The sequence below is a fragment of the Corvus moneduloides genome, chromosome 7 (assembly GCF_009650955.1).
Source record: "Corvus moneduloides isolate bCorMon1 chromosome 7, bCorMon1.pri, whole genome shotgun sequence".
Classification (NCBI taxonomy): domain Eukaryota; kingdom Metazoa; phylum Chordata; class Aves; order Passeriformes; family Corvidae; genus Corvus; species Corvus moneduloides.
The window spans coordinates 539,794-565,676 of record NC_045482.1 but is presented as its reverse complement, the minus strand read 5'-3'; the positions used below and the strand labels follow the sequence as shown (position 1 = coordinate 565,676).

At 51.7% G+C, this 25,883-nt stretch overlaps 1 protein-coding gene across 11 annotated transcripts in view; it reads right to left on the bottom strand.

Moving 5' to 3' along the window:
- HDAC4 (histone deacetylase 4) overlaps positions 1 to 25,883 on the bottom strand; it is a 174,508-nt gene that overhangs the window by 57,839 nt on the left and 90,786 nt on the right. For 6 of the 11 annotated variants that reach the window (XM_032114823.1, XM_032114825.1, XM_032114815.1 and 3 more), the window contains 4 exons: positions 20,687 to 20,931; positions 9,284 to 9,434; positions 6,212 to 6,332; positions 1,268 to 1,389 (listed from right to left, as the gene is read on the bottom strand). In XM_032114823.1, coding sequence (XP_031970714.1) covers positions 1,268 to 1,389; positions 6,212 to 6,332; positions 9,284 to 9,434; positions 20,687 to 20,931 — 639 coding nt within the window. The remainder of the gene's footprint in view (positions 1 to 1,267; positions 1,390 to 6,211; positions 6,333 to 9,283; positions 9,435 to 20,686; positions 20,932 to 25,883) is intronic. The other 5 variants (XM_032114817.1, XM_032114820.1, XM_032114822.1 and 2 more) reach the window with 2 other exon arrangements.

Genomic DNA, 25,883 nt, shown 5'->3' with positions numbered 1-25,883 from the left:
TCAGGCTGCCCACAGGCCCTGAGCGCAGGGTTTGGTGCCAAGGGATGCTTCCCTGCATGGAAACGCTGTGGTTCCCCAGGGCAGCCTGGAAGCTCTTCCATTATCTGGAAGCACAGAGGAGAGGATGCCCTGTCCTTCAGCAAATCCAGGCTTTTGGAGTCCTCCCGAAAGGGCACAATCAGAAGTACCATCCCCAGAGCCACAGGGGCACCTTTCCCAGGGGAAACCCACATCTTGGAGCCAGTTTTTGACTGGGTTCCTGGGTGCAGCTGAAGTGTTTGTTACTCGTCAGCCCAAGGGGGAACAGAGACAACTGCACTGAGGGAATCCATCCAGCAGGCCAGGTGCTATGGTCCATAATGAGAAGCTCCCAAGAAGGGATGGTCAGGCACTGGAACAGGCTGCCCAGGGCAGTGCTGGAGTCACCATCACCGGAAGTGTTTAAAACACCTGTGGATGTGGCACCTGGGGCCATGGGTTAGCAGTGGCCTTGGCAGTGCTGGTTAAAGGCTGGATGATCTTAGAGGGCTTTTCCAACCTTAATGATTGGGTGATCTTTCCAGAGCAGCTTTTTTTGCTGTCCTGAAGTGATTCCCAGCAGAACTGCTCCCTGGGAGAGGCTGAGCTCTCCGAGCTGAGCCGTTCCCCGAAGGCAGCAGCCCCGAGCTGGCCGGGTCGGGAGCCCAGGCTGCGCTGGCTCAGGCATGGATACAGAGCTGAGGAGCACAGCCAACCCAAACAACCTGGTTTACATAATGCAGGCTTAAGGAGTGACTGACCTGCTCGGCCACCGTGCAGGGAGAAGCCAAACTGAGAGAGAACTGTCTAGGTGTGAACCAAACCCTCGCAGGAAGCCCCGGCGCTCGCCCTGGCACAAACCTCCTTATTTACCTCAGGTACAAACTCGTACATAAAACGCAAATCCCCCAAGAAATGCACTTTTTCTCACTCAGCAGAACACGCTTGGGCTGGAGACACGCGGATCTCTGTGTGAGCTTTGGAGCTGGGAAAACATCCCAAGCTTAGACACACGGCTCCGCTGTCTCCCGCGCTCCTCGCACAGCCCGCAGCAGCCCCAGGCTCCCTGGAACCCTGGGAGCGCAGGGGCAGGTGAAGGGGGAGCAGATGGAGAGGGGGCTTGGTAAATGAAGCGTGGCCTGGAATCCGGGTTTTTGGCAACAGCCCTTGTTTTTCAGGAAAATCAGATCAGCGGGCTGAGCGTGAGGGCGGGGAGAGCAGCGGCACGGCGAGGGAAGGGCAGCCCTACCTGTTTTTCTGAGTGGGAAGTCGTCTTTGGAATCGTACATCCCCAGGACTGGGTGGTTGTAGGTGCCGGAGACGCCGCTTTGGGGTGGGGAGCTCTGGTCCAGAGAGCTGTGCTGGGTCTTCCTGCACGGAAGGAAAGAGAAGGGACAAGCTTTACACCGGTGACACACAGAGGGGATGAGCACAGTGCCTGCTGCCTCAGGGAGCGGGGAACGGGGCACAGGCAAAGGCAAAGGCTTTCTCCTCCTGGTGCTCCTACAAAAAACCCCACTAAAATCCAATCTACGGGAAGGAATCAACTTAGTTTTCAGTGTAAGGCTCCACCTTGGCTCAGCTCATGCAGGTACTGAACCACGAGTACAAATTCTAAGCCTGTAACCTGGGCTGGGTTTTGCTAAGTCATGTCCCTGAATCTCAGCACAGGTGGTGTTACCCCCCTCAACTCCAGAGCGAGTGAACCACTTCCCTCCCTAAAATAAACTCCAGGCTTAGCAGACAAAGTCCAAGGCCACACAGGTGGCTCCTGCCTCTCCTCCTGCCTGTCCTCCCATCCCAGGAGCTCAGCAGAGATGGGGCCAAAGCACTCAGCACCTTTCCAGCTGAACTTCACCGAGCTGATAATTTATGGCTTTGTTTGAGCAGGCTGCTGGAAGTAAATTACAGTCTGTTTGCTGAGGATATTAAATAATGAATGAGTTTTCTCAGCCTCCTACCAGTTTGTTGGCTTCATCTTTCCTGCTTAATGACTTGTGCCCAGCTTTGCTGTTTCTCAGGAGCTCCACCAGCCTGGGAGAAGTCTCCAGTCAGCAGAGCAGCTCCATCAGCAGAATGACTGATTTAGCCGTGCAGGTGGCACTCACTGGGCTCTCTCAACTTAACTTTAAATAAACAGAATTTCAACCCTGTATTTCTTCTAAAAACTGAAGGATTTGGGAAAACAGAAAGCAAGCATTTTGTGGAGAAAAAAAAAAGAAAATAAAGGTGAATATTTGCAATTTTATATTGCGTAAAAATCAAGCTGAAAATGTTCTCCTACAAAAGGCTCTTCAAGGAACCAAAATGAGCCATTCGCAGCTGAAAATTGCACAAGTTCCTGCGACTTCTCGAGCAGTACCAACCCCTGGAGTGCAAGCTCAGCTCACAAGTTGGCTCTTTGCTGAGATCCAGAGCATCAATTCCACTGCAAGTCAAAGCCTTCAAAAAATAAGGGGCTAATGAAATACCAGGAAAACGCATTGAATTTTCTACATAATTTTACTACAAAAAGAAAAAAAACCTCTGAAATCTTTATTCCAACACCTACTTCAACATTTTCTACTCCCACAGACCTTCTTGTGGGAGGTGTCCCTGCCCATGGCAGGGCTTGGAAGGGGATGGGCTTTAGGGTCCCGTCAACCCAAACCATTCTGGGATTCTCTGGAAGTATGAATGACCATGGTTCCCCAATGCTCCCCGTTCATATCCCAGATTTCTCTGAACATAAATGACTTTTGGGGCTCTTGCAGGGCTGTGTTTCCCACTGCCACCCACACCCGCCCCTGAATGCCCCACTCGCACTTCAATCTTCACCTGCAATCAAAACAGCCACAAACAGAAAAATGTTTGAGTCCCTCCTGGAAGGAGACGTGGCTTTTCCTGCCGGGATCCGCTCATTCCGTGGGAAGGCAGCACGCGGAGATGTTTCACTCCCAGGAATCCTGGACGCTGTGATCCAAGAGCCCTGAGCCCCATCGAGCCACACAATGACATTTTTGGCTCTTTATGAGCAACAGACCTTTTTTTTTCCCCTCCCCCTTCCTTTTTCTTTCTTTTTTTTTTTTTCAAACCATGACCTAAGCAGCACAATCAAGTACATTGAAGCTATTTTCACCACTTTGTTAGGGAATGTGCAGGAATTCAAAGGGCCTGTTTAGATGTGCTCCGGGACTGCTGAATGACAGATATTGAGCTCTGCAAACAGGAACACATTCCCTGGCTCCAGGACTGGGAGCTGACGCTGCTCCCAGCAGCATGCACTGCTCTGCGTGCCCCTTCAGGAATTTCAGAGCTCTGGAACAAGAGGAAATTGGACACTCCACGGAGCTTGCAGGCATTCCTGAAAGCACATCCCTTCATTCGAGGCATGCCCTGTCCCCTGAGCTCCTTCAGACACCCACGTGCACAGATAGAAAGGTTGGAGGGATGATCTTGGAGGTCTCTTCCAACCTTGACGATTCCATGACTTGCTAGACCCTCCCTCCAACATGCTCACCAAGGTGCACTGGACACACATGCAGACACGTGTACTCGTGCTGGGATGCTCTGTGCCCGCACCTGTGGATGCTGGGACCGTTCAGTGGGTAACTGGATGTGTAATTCCAAGTGTAATTGTACCTCTCTACCTCCTCACCACGCAAACAGCAGAACTCCACTCACGGCTGTTTGCACACGGAGCGGCTGCTTCCCAAGCACTGCTGACAACTGCCCAGGGAAATCACAGGGAGCAGAAATTCCTGGGAGCTGCACTGCCCAGTGGGATCAGGACCCACGGGAGGCACAGTCTGACAATGCAGCTCCAGAGAACCTCTTCTGCTGTTGCCTAGCACAAAATCCCAGAGTGGTTTGGGCTGGAAGGGACATTAAAGACCACCTTACTCACCCCCTTCCACTCTCCCAGGTTGCTCCAAGCCCTGTCCAACCCGGCCTTGAGTATTTCCAGGGATGGGACACCATCCTAGAGGTCTTTTCCAACTCTAACACCTCTGTGATTCCATGTCAGCACAACATTTTTGCTGCCACAGCCACTGACGTCAGACCATCATGGTGTTCAATACCCTCAGGAGACGTTTTTGGGGTTTTTTTTTTCCAAGCAATGCTTTCCATTTTTTTTAAAAAAAAAGGAATTCACAAACCTTACTAAGACCGAGGGAAGTGCTTAAAAGCAGGCGTGGTGCTTCGAGAGGCTCTTCCAGCATCTGTTCCCACTTAATTGCCTCGCCTGCTCACAGTGGGAGCGTGGAGTGGATCTCCTGCAAGCCCCGCTCGTGTGTGCTCAACCCAACCACCACCCAACTGCATCACATCACAGCTATGTGGGGACAGGAATGCCTCCAGAGCTCAGCTGGTAACCTATGAGATGCCATATAAATAAATACTAACATGTCGGCAATTTTAAGGTTGTTTCTCTTCTTGAGGGGAAAAAAAAAAAGAAAAAAGATTTTTTTTTTTTAATAATAGGATGGAAAGAGAAAAATCCTCAACTTCTGCTTTAACAAGTGAAGGGTGCATGTAAAAAATCCTGCACTGCTGCCCTCCTTTGAGGGCTCAGCAGGACAACTCAGCAGCGAGAAAGATCTGTGTGAGGCCCCAAGGCTTTGTCCATCTCGGGTTGGAATCCAGAATACCAACCCTCACCCCACCCCAAAACGGATGGAAAATGAGGGGATGGCATGACCTTAAGCCCTTGTGTGATGCTTTGGGCGCTGTCTCTGCCTGCTGGCACCCCGCAGCATCACAGGAAAGGGGTGCTTGGATTATTAAGTGCCACAACAAACCCAGACCATCCTGAAACCCCAAACACGACATGGCCAAAAACCTGCAGCACCCCTGGCCTTGCATCGCAGGATCCCAGATGGTTTGGGTGGGATTTAGTCCTTAAATCCCATCCCATTCCACCCCTGCCAAGGGCAGGGACACCTTCCACTGCCCCAGGTTGCTCCCAGCCCCAATGTCCAGCCTGGCCTTGGGCACTGCCAGGGATCCAGGGGCAGCCCCAGCTGCTCTGGGCAACCTGAATTCTAACTGACCTTGTACCACTCCTGCATTAACTGCTATTTTAACCAACTTTGAAAGAAATGGGGCCTCAGAGCCTTCAACCACCTTTAATGAAATCCCCAAGCCTCAGATTAGATTTTCAGAGATGTATTAAAACTGCTCAATCTCACTTTGCCTCCAGTAACATCTGAATTCTTCTGCCAACTCCCCTTCAGCATTTCTGTCCTGGCTCAGAGCTGGGACAGCTTTCAAATTTCATTTCAGCTTAGTTTCTGGAATTTGGAAACATCTTCTGGCTATAACCTCATCCTCCCTGTACACACGTTCATTTCTTAAGACTTAAAACACTGTCAGTGCCTCAGCTTGAACACAAGTTTCATGGCAAAATGAAATGACTTTTGCAGCTCAAAATCTCACGAATTTTAAGGTCACTAAAGCCAACATCCAAAGCACTTTGGTTTTTTATTTAACGTAGACAGTGACAAAGCCATAGCAGCGGAAACTTTCAAGGCACATCAAATTTTCTGATTGTCTTTTGTACAATGAAGAAGTTAATTTCTGAAATTGAAACTGGAGACCAGCAGTTGAATATTTTCAGTTGAAAACAGAGATGTTGGGACAGTTGTGATTGGAAGTGCAGACTGGACCCACTGGATGTTTCCAGTAAGAGCCAAGAAAACAACACTTCCAACTTTGAGAGATTCAGAAGAGCAATGAGTGTTAAAGGCTTTAAAATGCAAAGCTTGCCCATCCTGAGTTGCAGGAATTCACTGAATCACAGAACATCCTGAGCTGGAAGGGACTCACAAGAATCATCTAATTCCAACTCCTGAACAGAAAAAATGACTCCTCATTTGACTCAAGTTCGAGTTTTGTAACACCAGGCAGGATCAAATCCTGGGTGAAAAGCTGGAGGACTTACAAAAACTGATCTCTGACTGTAGAACTTGTGAGCTTGAATCATTGTGGATTCAGGAAGACAGCAAAGACCTCTCTGTACACACACCGTGACCATCACAGCGGACACAAAAACCACTCGCACTGGGACCCTCTGGAAAATGCATTTTGGGAATGCACAGCACTCCTGTCACCGCTCTGGCTCATCCCACAAGCACACCAGGTCTGTTCCCTCAGGGAATGGGGGACAAAGGTGGCACCGGCTGAACCCTGCAGGAAGCCCAGCACCACTTACCCGTACCAGAAGCGAGGGTCGCTGGATATGCAGTGGTTGAGATTCCGGTGGGCCAGAGCCTTCTTCTTGTTTAACACAAATTCCTGCAGCTTCATCTTCACTTCTGTGCTTGCCACTGCACCTGGGATTAAAAAAAAAGAAATGCATTAGAAAGGCTATTAAACCAGCTCACGCATTTGAAGGAATTTTAGATTTCTAAAAAAGATTCCGAATCAAATCTTTCATTGCCAGCCTGAAAAAAAGGAACTTTGCTTTCAAAGAGAGAAGAACAAAGTGCCTCCAGAAAGGAGCTCTCCCTTTTCATCCCTTTAGCTTGGCATATATTCACAAGTTATGCTTGAAAACACAGATGAAATCGCGTTTATTACACTAGAAGAGGATGTTACACTTGCATAGAAGCACGCTCAGAATAAAGCACTTGTCCGGGGTATCCCAGCTCTCTTTGAACCACAGTTATTTAAGAAAAGGGGTCTTGTGCACCCTCAAGTTGTTAAATGTCACATCTGAAAGCAGGAGGGGAATGAGCCCAATGGCTCATATGTAGGTTTTGTCTTGCAAACTCCTGTAAACAGGGACCTCTTTGTTCCCAAGTCTCTGTGTACACCCCGACCGACGCAGGATTTCGCTTCGTTTACGGGCGCGCAAATCTCTCGCTGCAAATGGAAAACCTAACGCTGAACAAAAAATAAAACAAAAAATAAGGGAGTCAGTGATTCTGCAGAGCTAAAATGTCAACTGCGTAATCCCCGCTCATGATTCCCTGCACAATGGAGAGCAGGCTGCTTCCCTGCCATGATGGATCCCAGTGATCATCAGGATGACAGCCCAGGCTCCCAGGCAGGGCTCCTGACGGAGCGATGCAGCCAAAGTTTGGCAGGGGACACGTGGAAAATGATGGTTCATCCACACCGTGGCGTAAGGCAGGAGCTCCAACGGAAAATATCCGGGCTGGGACGAAAAGAAAAGGGCAGGGAAGCTGCCTGCTCTGCTGGGAATGAGAACTAAAAGATCACCCCGCCGAGTTCTCGTCTCCCGCGCCATGCTCGACGACGTGGTGACATCTGACACGCTGGGGGAACAAGCCCTGGGCTCTCCCCGGGAGCAGGGGGCTGCAGCATTCCCACAAGGCACTGCCTGAAGGTGTAAAATTGCTCCAACACCAAAGCGAGAAAATTCCCTTTTTTTGGAGCCCTGCATTTCTCACCAGCTCTACAAACACAGGCTTGGCGGAAAGTTCAAGCAAAGAGCTGGAGATAAACCCCTGAGTGGCAGAAGAGGCGACAAATGCATGCTTAAAAGCCTTCTCTCTGCAGAATGTGTCACCCTTAATCCATTAGCATCCTCACAACAACCAAACCTGGCTGTGTTCTGGCAGTTTGGGATAAACCCGGTGCTTCGAAGACTTGAAGCTCAACATTTTTGGACTGGAAGGTTTACGAAGGCTCCCCTGGAAGGTCCTCCTCCTTTACTGGAAGCTGAAAGATACCATGGAACCTCAGAGTGCTTTGGGTTGGGAGGGACCCTGAGGATCCTCTAATTCCAACTCCCTGCCATGGGCAGGGACACCTTCCACTATCCCAGGCTGCTCCAAGCCCCATCCAGCCTGGCCTGGGACACTGCCAGGGATCCAGGGGCAGCTGGGGTCATTCAGGGCCTCAGCACCCTCCCAGGGAACAATTCCCAATTCCCAATATCCCATCCAGCCCTGCCCTCTGGCACTGGGAAGCCATTCCCTGTGTCCTGTCCCTCCATGCCTTGTCCCCAGTCCCTCTGCAGCTCTCCTGGAGCCCCTTTAGGCTCTGCAAGGGGCTCTGAGCTCTCCCTGGATTGCTCTCTTCTCCAGGTGAACACCCCCAGCTCTCCCAGCCTGGCTCCAGAGCAGAGGTGTTAATAAGGAGGAAGAACAAACTCTACCTCTCTCACACTCTCTTCATATTTCAGATCAGGACAATTTTAGCTTCTCTTCACCAAATTCTGTGATGTGAGAAAAATAACTTAAGTGTCCTTAAGAGCCGAGGTGCGATAATGATTCTACACCACAGCACTTCTTAAACAAAAAGTAATTTAAAAATAAACCTGTAGCCATGGGAACAGGATCTTCAACTTCACATCCCCAAATTCGGGGTTTTTTCCTCCACACCTCTGTGTTTCACCCAAAAGCTGCTTTGCTCCTATTTTCCAGAGATTCGGGCATTTAAATTCCTTTCCAGATTACTTTAATGAGGATGGGCAGGTATCAATTCTGAGGAGAGGCCCAGCAAAACATGGATCAAACATCAACAGCTGATGGGAGCAGCAGGGGGAAGGGGAAACACTTAGAGATTCTGGACCTCTGGTCTTTCTAGGATTTAGAAAGGTCTCCCAGACCCCAGTCTTTCCCTACTAAAAAAGTTCTCGGAGCTTTATCTTATTCCCAGTTTCCAGCCAGCATCCCATCCTCCTTCCACCACTCCTCCCATCACGAAACCAGACCCGAGGAGTTGATGGCACAACTCGGGGAGGTATTTTTTTCCCCCCATTCACTTGCAAAAGAAGCCCTAACAAGCAGCCCCGATCATCTCTGATAAGGGACATTGTGAGGCCACAATGATCTCCTCAAGTGCATAATGACACATAGTGGGGAAGGCACCCACAAGCTGTCACCTCCTGAAAAAAAAGCTCCTGCTGAATGGAAATGCGCTTCAAAAAGGGGAGAGCTGAGAACTCAGGCTACGTGTTAAAAGGAGTGGAATTCAGAGCAGCAGAAAGAGAAAAGGAGTGCAGCGTGCATCTGGTGTATTTCATGGGCTTAATATTCTGCCTCCATTAGGAATGCTGCCAAAAATACTTCAAAAAATGTAAAATCAAGGGAAGAGAGGATACGCTTCCTTTTGAAAAACGCTAAAATGGCATTTAGCGAGACGAAAATGAAGATAAAGCAGAGAAATACATTTCTCTCTTCCCCTCAATCCCCCTGATGAGTCCCCTCACAAGCTCCCGGTGCCCTCAAGGAGGTTCCTCCAGCTTTCTGAGGCTGCTCCATGGCTCCCATCCACCTGTCACCACCCAAACGAGGGAGCTTTGGCCACTTACTCTCTTTCCCTTTCTCTTTGTTTTTCAGCTGCTGCAGTTTCTGCTCCCGGTGCTGCTTCTCCAGCTCCTGCTCCTGTCGGTGCTGCTCCAGCTTCCTCTGGTGCTCCAGCAGCTCCTGCTGATGCTTCATGGCCAGCATCTCCTGCTGCTGCTGCGGAGAAGGGAACGGGGAAAAGGACCAAATTAACACCATCAGCCTTCCCAGGGCCAAAGCAGAGGCTGCAGGCAGGTGCCAAGGACAGGGCTTAATTCATGGAAATAAGGACAAGCACGGGCCTTCCTTTTATCTCCATCACCTGTTTTAGATAAATACCCACTAGGGCACCTTCAGTATTATTTGTTGGACGGGGAAGTTGTGGAAATTGTGGCTGCCCCTGGATCGCTGGAAGTGTTTCAAGCCAGGCTGGATGGGGCTTGGAGCAACCTGGGATAGTGGAAGGTGTGGAACAAGGTGGAATTTAATGTCCCACCTAACTCCAACCACGCTGAGATTCTGTGATTAATTATAAAATGATTTCCTCAATATATAAAAAAAATAAGTCCTCCACTAACTTCTCCAGGAAGGATTTACCCTGAGCCTCTCGATTCGCCCACATCCATGGGAATAATCAGGAGACATGATGTCTAATTAAGGTAATTATTTGCAAAGCTCCCATCAAACGGGACCTTCAAGGCTGGAAGCACCAGAGGCTCCTACCCCAGCGCAAGTCCCGCCATGGGTCCCCAAGTCCCAGCAGCTGGAAGGCGTCAGCGTCCCCACCAGGCTCCTGGGCAATTTGGGGTGCATGCCCCCTGTTTGGGCGCAGAGGGCATTCCCACGGGACGGAGGGCAGCAGGTGGATGCGCTGTGCCCCGGGATGGTGTGAGGGAGCGCCCCGTGTCCCGGGTGCGTGAGGGAGCGCCCCGTGTCCCGGGTGCGTGAGGGAGCGCCCCGTGTCCCGAGCGCCGGCCGGGAGCGCACGAGGCTGTGGAAAGGCAGGTGACGAGCGGCGCGGCCCGGCGGCCTGCAGAGCTGTGGAGGGATCTCCGTGGGGATCTAAAACTGCTTTTCCCTACAAAAGCCGAGCCGGAGCTTTGCTCCGTTGGAGTCCGCAGCTGCCCGCTTGATTTGCACCCTCCCTGGCAAGGCGCAGGCCGCAGCCAAGCACGTGGGCCGCTCCTCGGCCTCCCGCCAAGGGCCGGAATGCCGGAGCCCTCCGGAGCCCTCCGGAGCACGGCGCCCACCCGGCACTCTTTACGTTGGCAGCTTATAAACCGAGGGATTGACTGGGAGCTGGCAGCCTCCAGCCTCAGAGCCCCGAGCTCTCCAGGGCTGCACTTAATGGGGGCCTGTGCTCGGATACCACCCACCGCTCCCGAGAAATGCCCGTGGCGGAGAGGGATCGGGAGCACGGAATGGTTTGGGTTGGAAGGGGCCTGAAGGATCACCTCGTTCCAAGCCCCTGCTGTGGGCAGGGTCCAAGCCACGGCTGCTGGGACAGGGAACCTGCTCTCTCCAAGCTCTCTCAATCCATCCTTCTCCAGACCCTGCCAGCTCCTGCAGACACAAGACTCCCACCCCACAGGTTTTCCTTCTCCTTGAGCTCATCTTCCTTTTCATCCCTTTAACTGTGATTCTTGGGGCGTCCTGTGCAGGGCCAGGAGCTGGACTTGATGACCCTCGTGAGTCCCTTCCAGCTGTGGATATTCTAGGATCCTCTGATTAACCTGTGGCATTGCACACTTGCCCCACTCAATGCTTGAGCCACGGATGCACCACAGATACAAATAAAATCACACCATTCTATATAAAGATGCAAAAACCCACAATCTAAGAAGTATTTACAATCTGCCTGGCTATCTGCTGGAAACTCTCCATGGAGGAATCCCTGCTGCTGCCTGTTCCAAGCAGGCAGGCTGTTGTAAAACACCGAAAATCCAGTTATTTGCAGCGACTGCACCTATGCCTCCCCTCCTAATTCTATTGAATTATGTGTAAACAACCGAAAATCCACACTCAAAAAAAAACCTAGAAAAGGAGGAAAAAAATAGAGGAAACCAGCTATTTTTGTTTTCTAATTAAGCAGCAGCTTCTACTAACACGTCTCCATTTGGGGAAAGAGTCTCTTTTCTGACTTCCAACAAGTCCACCACATGGTGGGCTTTGAGAACCTCGCCATGGAAAGTATGCAAATGAACAATATTTAATGCACAATATGGTAAAACAGGTTTTGTTATTTTTATGGAATCAGGAGCCTTTTCTCTCCATCTGCAGTCTCCTAGGCTCCGCAGGCTCTGCTTCCTGCGATGGTTTACATACATTAGGCTGCTTTAGGAGGAGCTGTGCTTTCACTGACATCTGGAGCGAAATGGGAATGAAAAGCCCAATTTGTAGCTGGATGGTTTAGGGAAGTTTCATTAGGGATGTATTGTCTCTGCTCGTTTTGACCCCAGTTTCCACAAAGCCTATTCTTAATATAGTTTTTCGAATCATTTCGAAGTTGAAAAAAGAAAAAATTTAAAAAATAAAATAATGAAGCCATGTCTCCGATTGTATCCATGAAAAATGAGAAGAAATCACCGTTGGTGTCTGCTGTAGCCTGGGAAAACGAGAGAAGAAAACCCATCCGCGTGTCTTCTCAGAGCATGAATATTTCTCCACACTTACCAAGAATGTTATGGGGAAACAGAAATTTAGGTTGGGTATCAGGGAAAGGTTCTTGCCCCAGAGGCTGCTGGGCACTGCCCAGGCTCCCCAGGGAATGGGCACGGCCTCGAGGCTGCCAGAGCTCCAGGAGTGACAGGGTGTCAGAAAAAAGCATCAGAAAAACATCAGTTTCTGGTTCATTTAAAGCAACCGAGGCCAATTTGAACAGGCACTGCCCACTCGGACCCTGTGTGTTCATCACAGGCAGCTGGGGCAGGGGGTTTATTCCCCAACTGTATTTCCCAAACACTGAAATGTCATCACAAAGTTCATTCACTGAGGGAAATCCCTCAGGATCCGAGACTAACTCAGCCCTGAGTTTGAGGAGCACCGTGTGACAGACGCACACGCTGCATCAGGGAGCTCAGAACATCTGAATTAGGTGCTCCTGCCAAAATCAATATTTGTAAATATTCATAACTATGGGGATTCCTGCATATGTTTAATGTCACTGCTCCCACTATTTCTGAAAACTGCACAAATGTTCAACTGTACCTGCAGTTAGTGCTGCTGGTGCTCCTTTAGCATATATTAATATTAATAGAGGTAACAGGGAGAATGCAGAGCATTTCCAGGTATTTATCAACTGCCAGCCTGCCGTGAGCACTCAGCGATCCAGAGGATTTTGCCATCACACTCCTCAATTGTCTTCAGTGCTCCAGCTTGTCAGCCTGGGAGGGGGACCGACACCTTATCAGTGGGGAAACTGTCACAGAGAAACCTCTTTTTAAGGGAAACGCAGCTAAAATGGCTCCCTTCAGTCATCAGAGGTGGAAAGGTCATGTTCCAAAATCCTCCAGCAGCCAGGCAGTGCCCTCCCAGGAAGAGTGGGGTGCTGACACCAAGATCCCATTTCCCAGAGAGAACCGGGATGCATTTCATGGAGACTTTCACAACCACTCCTCCAGCTGCCAAACAAGAAGCCGAGCACAGAGATCCTTCCTGCCCCCCCCCCCGAGCTCAGACTGGCTCCTGGGTGTTTATAAGAGATTATTTTGAATAGCAGCAATTAGTGGAAGGGAGAGCAAAATAATCTGTGCCCAGACAGCTTGTGGAGATAAGCACGAGCCTGGGTGAACGGCAGCTGGAACACTTCTGGCTGACAAATATTCCCTGGCACCCAAAGTTGCTGTGTCCAGCTCCCAACTTGCGCCTCAACCCATACCTGAGATCAGCTCCAGCACGGAGCTGATACCAGGGAAGGGATCTTCTGCCACCGGTTCTGGCCAAATTCTACAGTTTGGGGAGCTTAAATCAGGTATTTAAAGGGATCTTGAGCTCAGGTTCTTTAAAAATAAAGTCAAGTCATAGGTGAGGATGAAGAAAAACTGGCCAAGAACGTACACATCAAACCACCCCCCGAAAAATCCGTGGTTACAGGTGGAAGCAAAGCACAGACACTGGGATTTCTGGGAGGTGGATTTCTGGGAGCACTGCTCTGCTGGGTTGTTTTACAGTGATCCCAGCGCTGGCTGGACTCTCTGCTTCGTGTTCCCCCATCCTGTTTACTGAAGCCTCGGGCTGTGGCTCCGGTTTCAGGATCCGCTCTCTTGGCTCCGTGGCGGCGTGTTTGGGATATCTCCTGGAGCACCAGAGGCCGGGCAGAACAAATCAGCTGTGCTGGGACACGGGGAGGGGGGATCATTGTGGCTTCCAGCAGCAGCCAGGACACAAAGATCTGGGAGAGCGAGCACCTCTCATCTCTTTTCCGGGACACACATCCCGCGTGCCCCCTTCCCGCCATCGGGCAGCTGACAGCCGGCGGTCCCGTGCCAGAAATTCCCATGGGCAGGGAATTTTCCACAGGGAAACGATCTCTCCCGGCCGACAGCTCCCTGGGCAAGAGGCTGATCTCGGTCAGACGCGTCCTACTGAGAACGTCTGGTGTTCAGGTTTATGAGGCTAAACCATCTCCAGGACCAGGAATGATGGTGATAAGATCCCGTGCTTTTACTTTGGCAGCTCATATGTGGATATGGAATCTTGTATCCCAGACTCCTTCCCATGCCATTACCTCTCCTAAAAGGCCAGAAGCCCTCTGGGTCCTGAATACCTGCAAAGGTTCAGCACTGGGAATGTTTTTGTATGAGCCTCTTGCTCCCTGATTCCCATTCCAGCCTAACTTTTCCCTCTCTCCGGAAGCAGAATATCCAACAGCCTTTTCAGAAAGCAGCAAGCTCCGTTTGTAGTATCCAGCACATTCAGCTCCTTCTCCAACTTTCCCCTTTAAAGGTGAGGAAAACTCCTTTGAGTCTGCCTCTGCTGGGCTTTACGTGGTTATTGTTGAAGGGGAGGCAATCAGGAGCAGGGAATGCCCCTCCCAGCATGGATGGCAATAAGTAAATCAGAAAATTCAACTTAGACCAAAGCCCTGCAAACCAAAGGACCACATAAAAAAACCACGTAAAGGAGGAGCCCCAGATGTTTAATGCTAAATAAGAGATGAGACCTGGGTCCTTGGAGGAGCAGTTACATCCTCTGTGAATTGTTTTGGGGTATTTTGGGTATTACAGGAACTCCAAGTTTCTGGATCAGCAGTGGTCTACATTAACAGGTCAGTATTCCTGGCATAACAGCAGGATCCAGTGGCATAGTGGCATATTTCCTCATCCCTGCCCTGATTCTTTGTGTTGTCTTTGACTATTTCCAAATGTTTTGTAAGTTCAAAAATAAGATAAAACTGGAGTCGAACATTCAGGTGTGGGAACTGCCAGAATATCCCTTCTGCTGCCATTTACTTTGGAATTCCAAGCTGGCAAAGAAACAATCAAGGTGCCCCTCACGTATTTTACTCCAGGCAGGGCTGAAGTTCTCCTTGTGCTCCTTCCAGCCAAGCAACCGTGGCCCATCTCAGAAGAAACCACCAGGAAACGTTTCTTTCATCGATTTCCAGTGGCTCTGTAAGGACCAGAGCAGACAAACTCCCCTGGATGAGCACTCCAGCTTCACTCCTGACACCACCAACAGTGCCTGGATGGCAGCAAGATGCCTGAGTTATCCCAGCCTGCCGCAGGACTCCTTCAGCCGAGAGATGGGGTAAAAGGTGTCCAAGCTGCTCCATGGATTTGTTGACAGAACCCAGCTCTCCCTGTGCAGCTTTGTCCTCACCGCTCTCAGAAAAGATCCCGACTTTGAGGCTGAGGAGAAGTCACCACCCACCCCCTTCAAAGGCAGCAAACGCTCTGATCTTCCAAAGGTCTTCCCCAGGGTTGCTTCCATCAGAAGTTAAGTTTTGCAGGATCTAAGGTGTAAGTTTTGGAGCCGGCTCGGTGTGCCAGAAAAGCGAGGCAAGGTCACTGAGAGAGAACAGGAAGCCGTCTGGAAATAGCGTGAGTTCCAAAGCGCTTGAGTGGTAACGAGGCACAAAATGTTCAGTCTGGTCTTTTACCACCGACTGTACCCAGCTGCAGCTTCCTAAGATGAATAATTCTATCATCCCGGAATCCAGACAGAGGCAGACACCTGGTATCTCCAGGCTTTTAAAGTTCCTCTTGAAAAGGACGCAGGCCGCGAGCAACGGGCGCGCTGCGGAAGAGCCGCGCAAAAATGAGCAGAGGGAGCCCCTCCACGCTGGCTGCTGCAGGAAGAGAGCACGGAGCAGACAGGCCCGGGATCGGGAGCTGGGATATCGGGGGGTGAGACGGGAGCCTGCCCTTCTGGAGTCCGAGGGAAGCGGGTGCTTTGTGGGAGCCACGGTGCTGCTGGCACCGTCCCTGCCGGGGACACGGGGGAGGTGCCACAGGGGATCAGCAGGTGACACCGGTCCCAGCAGCAGAACTGGAACATGCCCAGCCTTCCCTGCTGAGCGGGAATCAACATGGAGAGGCCACCAAAGAGAAGCTCTGGGCACCGTCAGGGCTACGCTGAGAGCAGCCCCACTAAAGGACGATGTTATTTGGGCCCGGTGAGCTACCACGGAATCATGGAATGCATTGGGGTGGGTTGGGAGGGACCTTAGAGATGATCCAGTTCCACACCCTGCCCGGGGCAGGGACACCTTCCACCACAACCCCATCCAGCCTGGCCTTGAGCAGCTCCAGGGGTATCCTGCAGGCACACCTGCCATTCCACGGGCAGGTGGCTCCACATGAAAGCAAGGAGCAGTTTCTCCCCTCAGCATCAGCATGACAACTATCAAGTCTAGACATCTTTGGGGAAGAATTACATTTCTTTACAGCACAGCAAAATCCGTCTGGAAGATTCCCTGCAAGATTTTCTCTCTCTGTAACCAAAGGAATGGCTCGAGAGTTTCAACCCGTGTCTCTGAACAAGAGGCTGATCCCTCGGAGGTGTTACCACCCCTCACTCAATGCAGGAATCCATTCTGTCAAGGGAAAGAGAACAATTTCAGGATCACTGCACAGCAAACGTCCTCTCAAAGCTCCTTTCCCTGCTGCTGCTTCCCTGCCCATCCCGTCCATGCTGGATGCACAGCCCAGCACTCCCTCTGCACACAGTCCTTTCTCCAATGGTGGGGAACCTGGGAATGGGGTTGCACACCCGCGGGTGAGGATTTCAGGCCCACGAGGAGCTGGGAGGCTCAGCTGCTTCCCTGCGCTGTTATCCCTCCCGCCGACGTGCGTCAGCATCCCCCAGAAGTTTCCGGCTGTGGCTATAAAACAGCCAGAGCTGGGAAGAGCCCTGCTCCAAGCTCGGACAGAGGAGATGAACCACATTCCCCACGACATCCTTCCCTTCCCGCTGAGCTCACAGCGCCCGAGGTGCCTCTGGCCCTGCCAAAGCGCCCATCCTGCCCCTCTTCCATCGCCCCGCTCCAGCCCTTGACCAGAAGGGCGAACGGAAAAGCTTTTGGTAACTTCCAGCTGATCTTGGCTGGGAATGAGTGACTCACAAAGGAAAAAATTCCCCGCCGGTTCCTCCACAACCAAAGGTCAGGCAGAGCTCACAGCGGGACCTGCGGAGAGGCTTTCCACCATCTCACCCGAGAGCCAGGCTCCTTGTTCCATCCTTGGTTTTGTTTAGGAAGGCAGATTTGAAGGCCATAAATATTGTCTGTCCCACATCTGGCGAGGCAGAGAGGAGTGGAAAATCCATCTGGCTGAAGGTGAGTGGCTACAGGAGAGAGCAGCCACTGCTGGTGCCTCCAGCCCCCGGCGCTCTCCGGAGTCAGGCCTGGGCAATCCGCAGAGCTGCTCTGGAGCTGTGGAAGAAGCAGCCTGCCCTGCTCCGTATGGTGTGAAGCCTTCAAAAGGCTCCGCTTACTTTCCCTAAACACGTCAGGCTTTTCACAGAATCGCCACAGAACGGTTTGGGTTGGAAGGGACCTTAAAGCTCATCCCACTCCAACCCCCTGCTGTGGCAGGGACACCTCCCACTAGACCAGTTTGCTCCAAGCCCCATCCCTCCTCACTAATTTCTTCTGAAGATCCAATCTAAACTTACCTCTCTTTCAGTTTAAAGCCATTCCCCCTTCTCCCATCTCTCTCTCCACGACCCTGTTTTCTCCTAACCCTCCTGTGCCAAGCTCTGTGTCCATTATAGAGCCCTTCCACAAATATTTTTTCACTCGTTTCCTGCCTCTCTCCAAATTGCACCAGCTTGGGGAATTTGGCACTTTCATGTGAAGGCCAAAACACAGCATCTCTAACAGCAAGCACTGGGACACACCAGGGAAAGGATCACATGCTCAGGCAGTCATCGTCTTCTCCTCCTGCACTAGGTCAGATGATTAAAACTGAGCTGATGGAAGCAATTCCAAGCTCTGGAAAAAGCCAAAACTTCAGCTCTCAATAGGAAAAAGTTATCTACTGGGATAGAAAAACAGGCAAGTCATGCCAGCATTTTCCAGGCCAAACTTCGCTCACTTAAGCGTTCTTCACACTCCTGCTTTGTTTGGGGGGTGGGATGGAGGAATGTTCCCCCCTTCTCACTTCCTGTCAAGTCAGACCAGTTCCTCTGTTCCCACCAAAACCACAGCAATAAAAGGAAATAAAACGACCCCAAACCACGATTTCTCCTGTACCAGCACAGGAATCAGCACTGGAAACAAAGGAGCTGTTTGAAAGCTTCACCACCTGGGAGAGCTGGGGGTGCTCACCTGGACAAGGGAAGGCTCCAGGGAGAGCTCAGAGCCCCTTGCAGGGCCTAAAGGGGCTCCAGGAGAGCTGCAGAGGGACTGGGGACAAGGCATGGAGGGACAGGACACAGGGAATGGCTTCCCACTGCCAGAGGGCAGGGCTGGATGGGAGATTGGGAAGGAATTGTTCCCTGGGAGGGTGGGCAGGCCCTGGCACAGGGTGCCCAGAGCAGCTGGGGCTGCCCCTGGATCCCTGGCAGTGCCCAAGGCCAGGCTGGACACTGGGACTTGGAGCAGCCTGGGACAGTGGGAGGTGTCCCTGCCCACAGCAGGGGTGGGAATTAGATGATCCTCAGGGTCCTTTCCAACCCAAAGCATTTGGGGATTCCATGAAAGCTTTGCACTTGTTGAGTAAAATGGTGGATGCTAGGCTGGAATGGAAAAAGCCAAATTAATCAATTCTAGACAGCAGCAGATACACAGAACAGAGTAAAATGCAGAAATTCTTCCTCCTTCACAGAAGCAGTTTCCAAAGCAATTGCAGGTTTAACATTACCATAGAATCACAGAATGGTTTGGACTGGGAGGGAGCCTAAAGCTCATCCCATTCCCAACCCCTGCCATGGGGGTGTTCACGCCTGTGTGGACATGCGATTAAAAAACCCCAAAAAACCGACTAAATTTCTCCAGAAAGAGCTCTGCATCTTCACTCAGGACTATTTCTATACCAGGTTTCACAGCTCAAGCGCTTCTTCTGAAGAAGATAAATGGGTTTTATTTGCTTTAACATCCCCACCCTGCTTTCTTCATGAGCCATAAAGGAGCTGGGCAGCTCCAAGCCCAAATTTAAAGTTATATATTTTAATTCTCTGGGCACAATAATCGCTTCCCTGCACTCAGAGCCACTGGACTTAACACAGCTGCCAGTTGTAAGAGCCACCTAAATGTGGGTTGGCTTCTTCACACGGAGACAGGCAGGACGTTTCCCCAGAGAAAACACACCACAGCCACACGCTGGGGCAGGGCGTGGGGTTATTTCCTCTGTGAGGCATCGCAGTGTTTATTTCAACAAGGGGCTGTTTGATTTTTAAAGCAACTCGGGTCCCACGGACACACTTCCTACTCTCAGAGATCACCTTGCAGGCCACCCTTCTGCACAGGATTATATCATCCCTATTTTAAGGCTCTCGTTTAGCCAGGCTTACACACGAGATGAAGAGCTTCATTACCTAATGGGCTGGATACACTGTGGCCTCTCAAAATTAGAGCCCAGCTTCCTCCTAACACAGATTTTGAGCAGAGGCAGTCAGAGCTTTACCACAAATGAGGGTAAATATGTTCCTATCAGCTTTGAGCCTGGCCATTAAATGGGAATGGGCCGGCCTGATTTTTCATAGACAAATAACTACAGGCACGGGCAATTAGAAGGGAAGAATGCAAATATTTGCCACAGGAGTTCCCCATCCTTCCCCCCCTCACCCCGAGTGCTTGCACCAGCTGTGGATGAACGTGGGGATACACCAACATTCCACACATGCCCCCAGAGATGCCCACATTATGCATCCATGTATAAACACAGCTACACCCAGGCACCTCCTCACCTCTGCCCTGGTGACAGCACAGAGGACTCACCCAGGGACAGGGGCGTTTGCTGCTAATCCAGCCTCAAACAGGGGCACCTCTGACAAACCCCAGCTCCTCTCTGTACTGAGAAGTCTGTAAATAACACCCCATTAACTTTTAATCCCATCTTCCCCACTCTGACATGCTTTTTGTATTAAAATGAAAGTTATATAAGGTTGAATCGAGGTTGCTTTTCAATATTACATTAAGGCTATTTACCATGTGCAGCACTAATCCCCCTTTGAAAAAAGGAGCCTATTAGCAATTCGGAAAGCTTACGTTGCCATAGCAATAGTCCAGCACTGGGAAATATTTATATAATGTCTCCTGTTTTCACTCTGCCACAGCCATCTTCCAAACTGGACTGCCTGCTGACCCTGCCTGGTGTTGCCTCCCTGTCCCACGCAGGGCACAGCACCTGCTTGGCGCCTAACTCTGTGCGTGCAGACCCACCCTCAGGCACTGCCTCTGCATTCCCTGCCCCGCACTCCCACCACGGTCCACACGCTCGCTGTGCACCTTGTGCTGATGGCAAATGTGCAGCGAGGAGTTCCCGTGCCACTCCACTCCCAAATGTGTGGCCACAGGAACAGGTAACCTCCTGCAGGGCTCAGTTCCGCTGGAACTTCCCAGCTTGGGGCATTTTTTTGTGTCCAGGGAAGGGAACGGAGCTGGGGAAGGGTCTGGAGCACCAGGAGCAGCTGAGCAGGGAAAGGGCCTCAGCCTGGAGAAAAGAAGGCTCAGGGGGGACCTTGTGGCTCTGCACAACTCCCTGACAGGAGGGTGGAGAGCAAGGGACAGGACAAGAGGAAACGGCGTCGAGCTGTGCCGGGGAAAGTCTAGGTTGGAGATCAGGGAAAACATCTTCCCTGAAACGGTGGCCAGGCATTGGAACAGGTTCCTCAGGGCAGTGGTGGAGTCACCACCTGGAATTGCTCCGAAGGTGTGCGGGATGCAGCGTGGTGGTGGTGCTGGGGTGGTGGCTGGGCTCCACGATCTTGGAGCACTTTTCCAACCTCAACAATCCCACAGCATCCTGGTCCCCGGCCGCCCTTACCTTGATGTGCTCGTGCAGCTGCGCCTCGTGCTGCCGGGAGAGCTGCTCGTGCTGCCGCTGGAACTCGGCGATCAGGATCTGCCTCTGGATCTGCTGCTTCTGCTTGAGGGCCAGCAGCTCCTGCTGCAGCTGCTGCTCGCGCAGCGTGGGCTCCGTCACCGGCATGGAGAACTGGTGGTCCAGCCGCAGGTCCATGGGCACCGAGCTCGGCGCCACTTGCAAGGGCAGCGCTGTGCTCACGTCAACTGCGGGGAGAACACAAGGGCAGGGCTCAGTGGGGTCCTCATCCAGCAAAGGAACCTTGAGGAACCATGGGCTGAACCAAGGACAGCGCTGTGCTCGCATCAGCTACGGGGGAAACAAGGGCACGGCTCAGTGGGGTCCTCACCCAGCCCCGAGGAACCATGGACTGAACCAAGGGCAGCACCATGAAACTCACACCGCTCCTTTACTGGTAGCCAAGGCCTACAGGAATTCAGGGATCAACGAGTTTTCCTCCAGGCACTACTTCCCACAAACCCGTGTGTTTGCTACAAGCAAAGAGCATTGCGTGTGACCCATCTGTGCCTTCAAAACACACACACACCTCCGTTCCACCCGTCCAGCACCACTGGAAATAAGGAGGATGAAGATTATTCCAAGACTTCACAGAAAGGATTCATCTTGACTCGTGATGGATGAGCTGATGGACTTCCCTGGTCAGGAACATGAGGCTCTCACTTCAAGAAATTTATGCAGAAAACCACGATGTGTTGGGTGATAAATCCCAAACTGGTTTAGTTTGGGAAGGATCTTAAAGCCCATCCAGCCCCACCCCTGCCATGGGCAGGGACACCTCCCACTGTCCCAGGCTGCTCCAAGCCCCAGTGTCCAGCCTGGCCTTGGGCACTGCCAGGGATCCAGGGGCAGCCCCAGCTGCTCTGGGCACCCTGTGCCAGGGCCTGCCCACCCTCACAGGGAAGAATTCCCTCCCAATCCCAATACCCAATGTAACCCTGCCCTCTGGCAGTGGGAAGCCATTCCCCCTTTGCAACAACTTGAACTCAGCTTGTATCTCCTAAAAAATGAAATTACTCCTACCCCATGAATGACTAAAAATCTAAATTTCACCTGCATCACAGTTCTGCCTTTCACAGGTATTCTGTATTTGCAACATTTGCTGTCTCTCTCCGGGGCAATCCCTCAATAACTCTGCTGAGAGCTCTGAATGAACACCAGTTACAGGGTAACAGAGGCTAATCCCTCAGAAACGCTGGGCTTCAGCACAACTGGAAAATAAAGGTGGGGGTTTTTTTCTCCACATCCTCCATCAGGACATTAATCTTACCCATCCCAGGGGAAAGAGTTTTCATAGGGTTTTTCCCAAACACTCTCGTGGAGCAGAGGTCCAGGAGCGTGTTCACCCCTCCCTGCACCCGGCTCGGCCAGGGAGGAGGAGGAGGAGGAGACTTTCTTTTTTTGATGGAAACATTTTCAGCAAAAGGTCACATTACTGGAAGTGTTGCTATTTTTCAACCCACAAGCTCTTCCCTCCACTTCCCTATTGTTTTCCTTCCTGTGGCCTTTTCTCTGCTCCCCTCTCTCCCCCGCAGGACCAGAGCAAGGATTCCTTGCCATGGATTCCCGAGCCACAGCCAGGGATTCTGGGCAGAGCAGCACACTCTCACCTACAGATAACTGCTCTAACCCACCTCAACAGTGTGTTTGAGGGCTCCAGGGAGAGCTCAGAGCCCCTTGCAGGGCCTAAAGGGGCTCCAGGAGAGCTGCAGAGGGACTGGGGACAAGGCATGGAGGGACAGGACAACAGGAATGGCTTCCCACTGCCAGAGGGCAGGGCTGGATGGGATCTTGGGAAGGAATTGTTCCCTGCCAGGGTGGGCAGGCCCTGGCACAGGGTGCCCAGAGCAGCTGTGGCTGCCCCTGGATCCCTGGCAGTGTCCAAGGCCAGGCTGGACATTGGGGCTTGGAGCAGCCTGGGACAGTGGAAAGTGTCCCTACCCATGGCAGGGGATGGAATGGGATGGGCTTTAAGGTCCCTTCCAACCCAAACCATTCTGGGACCCCATGTGTTCCCCTTGTCCTGTCCCTCCATGCCTTGTCCCCAGTCCCTCTCCAGCTCTCCTGGAGCCCCTTTAGGCCCTGGAAGAGGCTCTAAGGTGTCCCCGAATCCTTCTCTTCTCCAAGTGAACACCCCCAACCCTCCCAAGCGTGCAAAAATCAGTCCAGTTTCAGGCAGAAGGAACACCCCGCCGCTCGTGAGCGTGCCCTGAGATCCATTCCTCCTGCTTTACTCCCTAAGAAGAGCCTGAAGTTGCTGTTCCCCGCCAGAAAACACTCCTGAGAGAACTTGACCAACCTCCCATTTCCCATCCAAAGGGACTCATCCCCCCACAGCCGCAGGGACGGGGAGCACAATTCCCATTCAGGGCTCCGGCAGAGCTGCGTCATCCCTGATTCCCGACTATTTCAGGCTCAAACAAGCCCCTCTTTGGCCCGCCGGGAGCAGCCAGCCCTCCGTGCCCCACAACAAACACGGCCTGGGCTGCGGGCAGCGCTTGCCGGGACACTCGGAATCGCTGCTCCAGGCTCTGCACCAGCACAATCGCAGCCGTGACGTGAGCCAGGGCACAAAGACGACATTCAGGGCCGGGACGAGAAATGCCAAAGCTAGGAATTAGGAGACAAGATCCCGATTATGAATAATAAACTATCTCACGGTCTCTCCCTGCTTCTTTTTCTTCCCTGCAGGAACAGAGAAACGTTAATTTTTTAATTTCCCCCCCCCCGCCACCCTTGGCATATAGGGAATTATTTCTTCCCCGTGGTCAAGTTAGCCTGATTTTGATTCCACGGTCATGTTACAATGATTTTTTATACTGAGTTGGAACCACTCTGCTGGTGTTTCCCTTCCCAAATAAATAAAACATGGCTGTACATCAAAGCCTGCTTGCATGCTGCACGTTAATTAAGACCTAAAGCACTTCAGTCCCCCTCGGAAATTCGACACCTCCCAGCTTGTCTGTGACACACTGAGGGGAATAACCCAAAACGGGGAAATGAAGCGACAATCCCCGACCTGCAAGCAAAGTGCACGTCCCACAAAAGTATTTAATCATGGAATCAGAATGGTCTGGGCTGGAAGGGATCTTAAAGCCCCTCCAGTGCCACCCCTGCCATGGGGGTTCCACTGTCCCAGGCTGCTCCAAGCCCCAATGTCCAGCCTGGCCTTGGACACTGCCAGGGATCCAGGAGCAGCCACAGCTGCTCTGGGAAATCCATCCCAGCCCCTTCCCACCCTCCCAGGGAAATTCCTTCCCAAGATCCCATCCAGCCCTGCCCTCTGGCACTGGGAAGCCATTCCCTGTGTCCTGTCCCTCCATCCCCAGTTCCTCTGCAGCTCTCCTGGAGCCCCTTTAGGCCCTGGAAGGGGCTCTGAGCTCTCCCTGGAGCCTTCTCCTCTCCTGGTGAACATTCCCAGCTGTCCCAGCCTGGCTCCACTGGAAAAATCAAAAACGTTTCACACGAAGGCTGTAGATAAGACATTATCAGGGAAGTTGTACCTTGAGATTCTTCCACGCTCCAAAATGGAAATAAACTTCTCCGTAAATCCTGAGTGTTTTGGAAGGGATTAGGGGAAGGTGACACTAAACCTGTGAACAGACTTTTCAATAAAACTAACATCTATAATTGAATTTCCTTCCCCTTCTCTGATACAGCCTTTTCATGCTGGTCTTTAAAGGATGGAAATACAGGACTGAGTCCTGGAATACACTAAAATGTTAAACCAAAAATTCAGTATGAGAGGCACCAAACGAGTGTTTAAATTCAAACCTTGTTTCAGCATAACATTCACTTAAGGTTAATCCAAAAAATATTCACAGAATCACAGAACCACAGAGGGGTTTTGTTGGAAGGGACCTTAGAGACCATCACATTCCAGCCCCCTGCCATGGGCAGGGACACTTTCCACTAGACATCAAACTGGAGTTTTTTTAAACCAAATGCTGTTGCCAAAATTACTCTTTCCTTTCCTTTTTTTTTTTTAACTTGTTCTTCTTTTTTTTTTTTTTAATAATTTAAATTTAAGCAGCACAGAAAACTGCCTCTCACATTTGAAACCCAACATCACCTTCAAAGGGAAAGTGCAGGAAATGCTTTCCCTGAGCTCTCCCTCCCTCCGGCACAGAGCGAGTCCCGCTGAACACAAACAGCTCCTTCCCAGCTCTTCTTCCTCTGGCAATTCCCTTTGGAGAAGGGAAAAAATCCCATCAACCTCCCCAAATCTGCTGCAAAACCCTGGGGATGAGAGTCAGGGCAAGGCTGGAGGAAGAAAGCAGCTCCCTCTCCAGGACACATCCCACCTGCCCATGACAGAGCGAGCCTGGGAGATTCCCAAAATCCCAAGGAAAGAGCATTCCAGCTCCTCTGGTGACTCTCCAGTGCCTGGTGCCCTCCCAGATTGCTGCCCACCAGGAATGAGATGTTCCTGGGGCTGGCTGTGGCTGACCTTCCCCAGCCAGGGCTTTCCAGAGCCCGTGGACTCAGTTTCTCCACCTTTCCCATCCTTTCCAGGCCGGGGCTTTATTCCCAGCTAATGAGTTTGCTGCTTAATTACTGCTGTGCCAGCCGTGCCCTCAGGCCAGGCTCTGCCAGGAGCAGCACGTCAGCCTTTGGGCACCCACAGAAAGCAAACACAAAGCCAGAGGATGTGCTCAGTATCCCAAACTCTTGGCTGCTGCCATCGGATCATGCCCATCCCACTGAACCACCCAGCGGGACGCTGGGGAAGCATGTGCACAGATCTCCCCCTCTCAGCATTATTCCCAGCTCTTCCATCCCCGGGGAAAAGCAAGAAAATCGTGTGTTTATTCCCTGACTTTATTCTTCAGGGCTGTCCTTGGTGTCCAGCAACAGTTTAAAGACATTTAAACACCAAGCTGCTGCCTGCAGGAATGACTTGGGCATGTGGGGAGAGTGACGCTGGCTCCGAATCCTCGGAACACCGTTCCTATAGCCCACCACCCCAGTTTTGCTCGGAATCAGCCTGGAAAGGGAGGCGAGCGGCTACTGCTGACTCCGAGCACAGCCAAGGGAGCACTTGAGGTGGTTTATTCTGGCAGGAAGATGTGTGTCAGTCGAGCATCACTGGATTACTGTGAATTAAATCCATCCCCCCCAGCAGTGGCCGGAACACCGG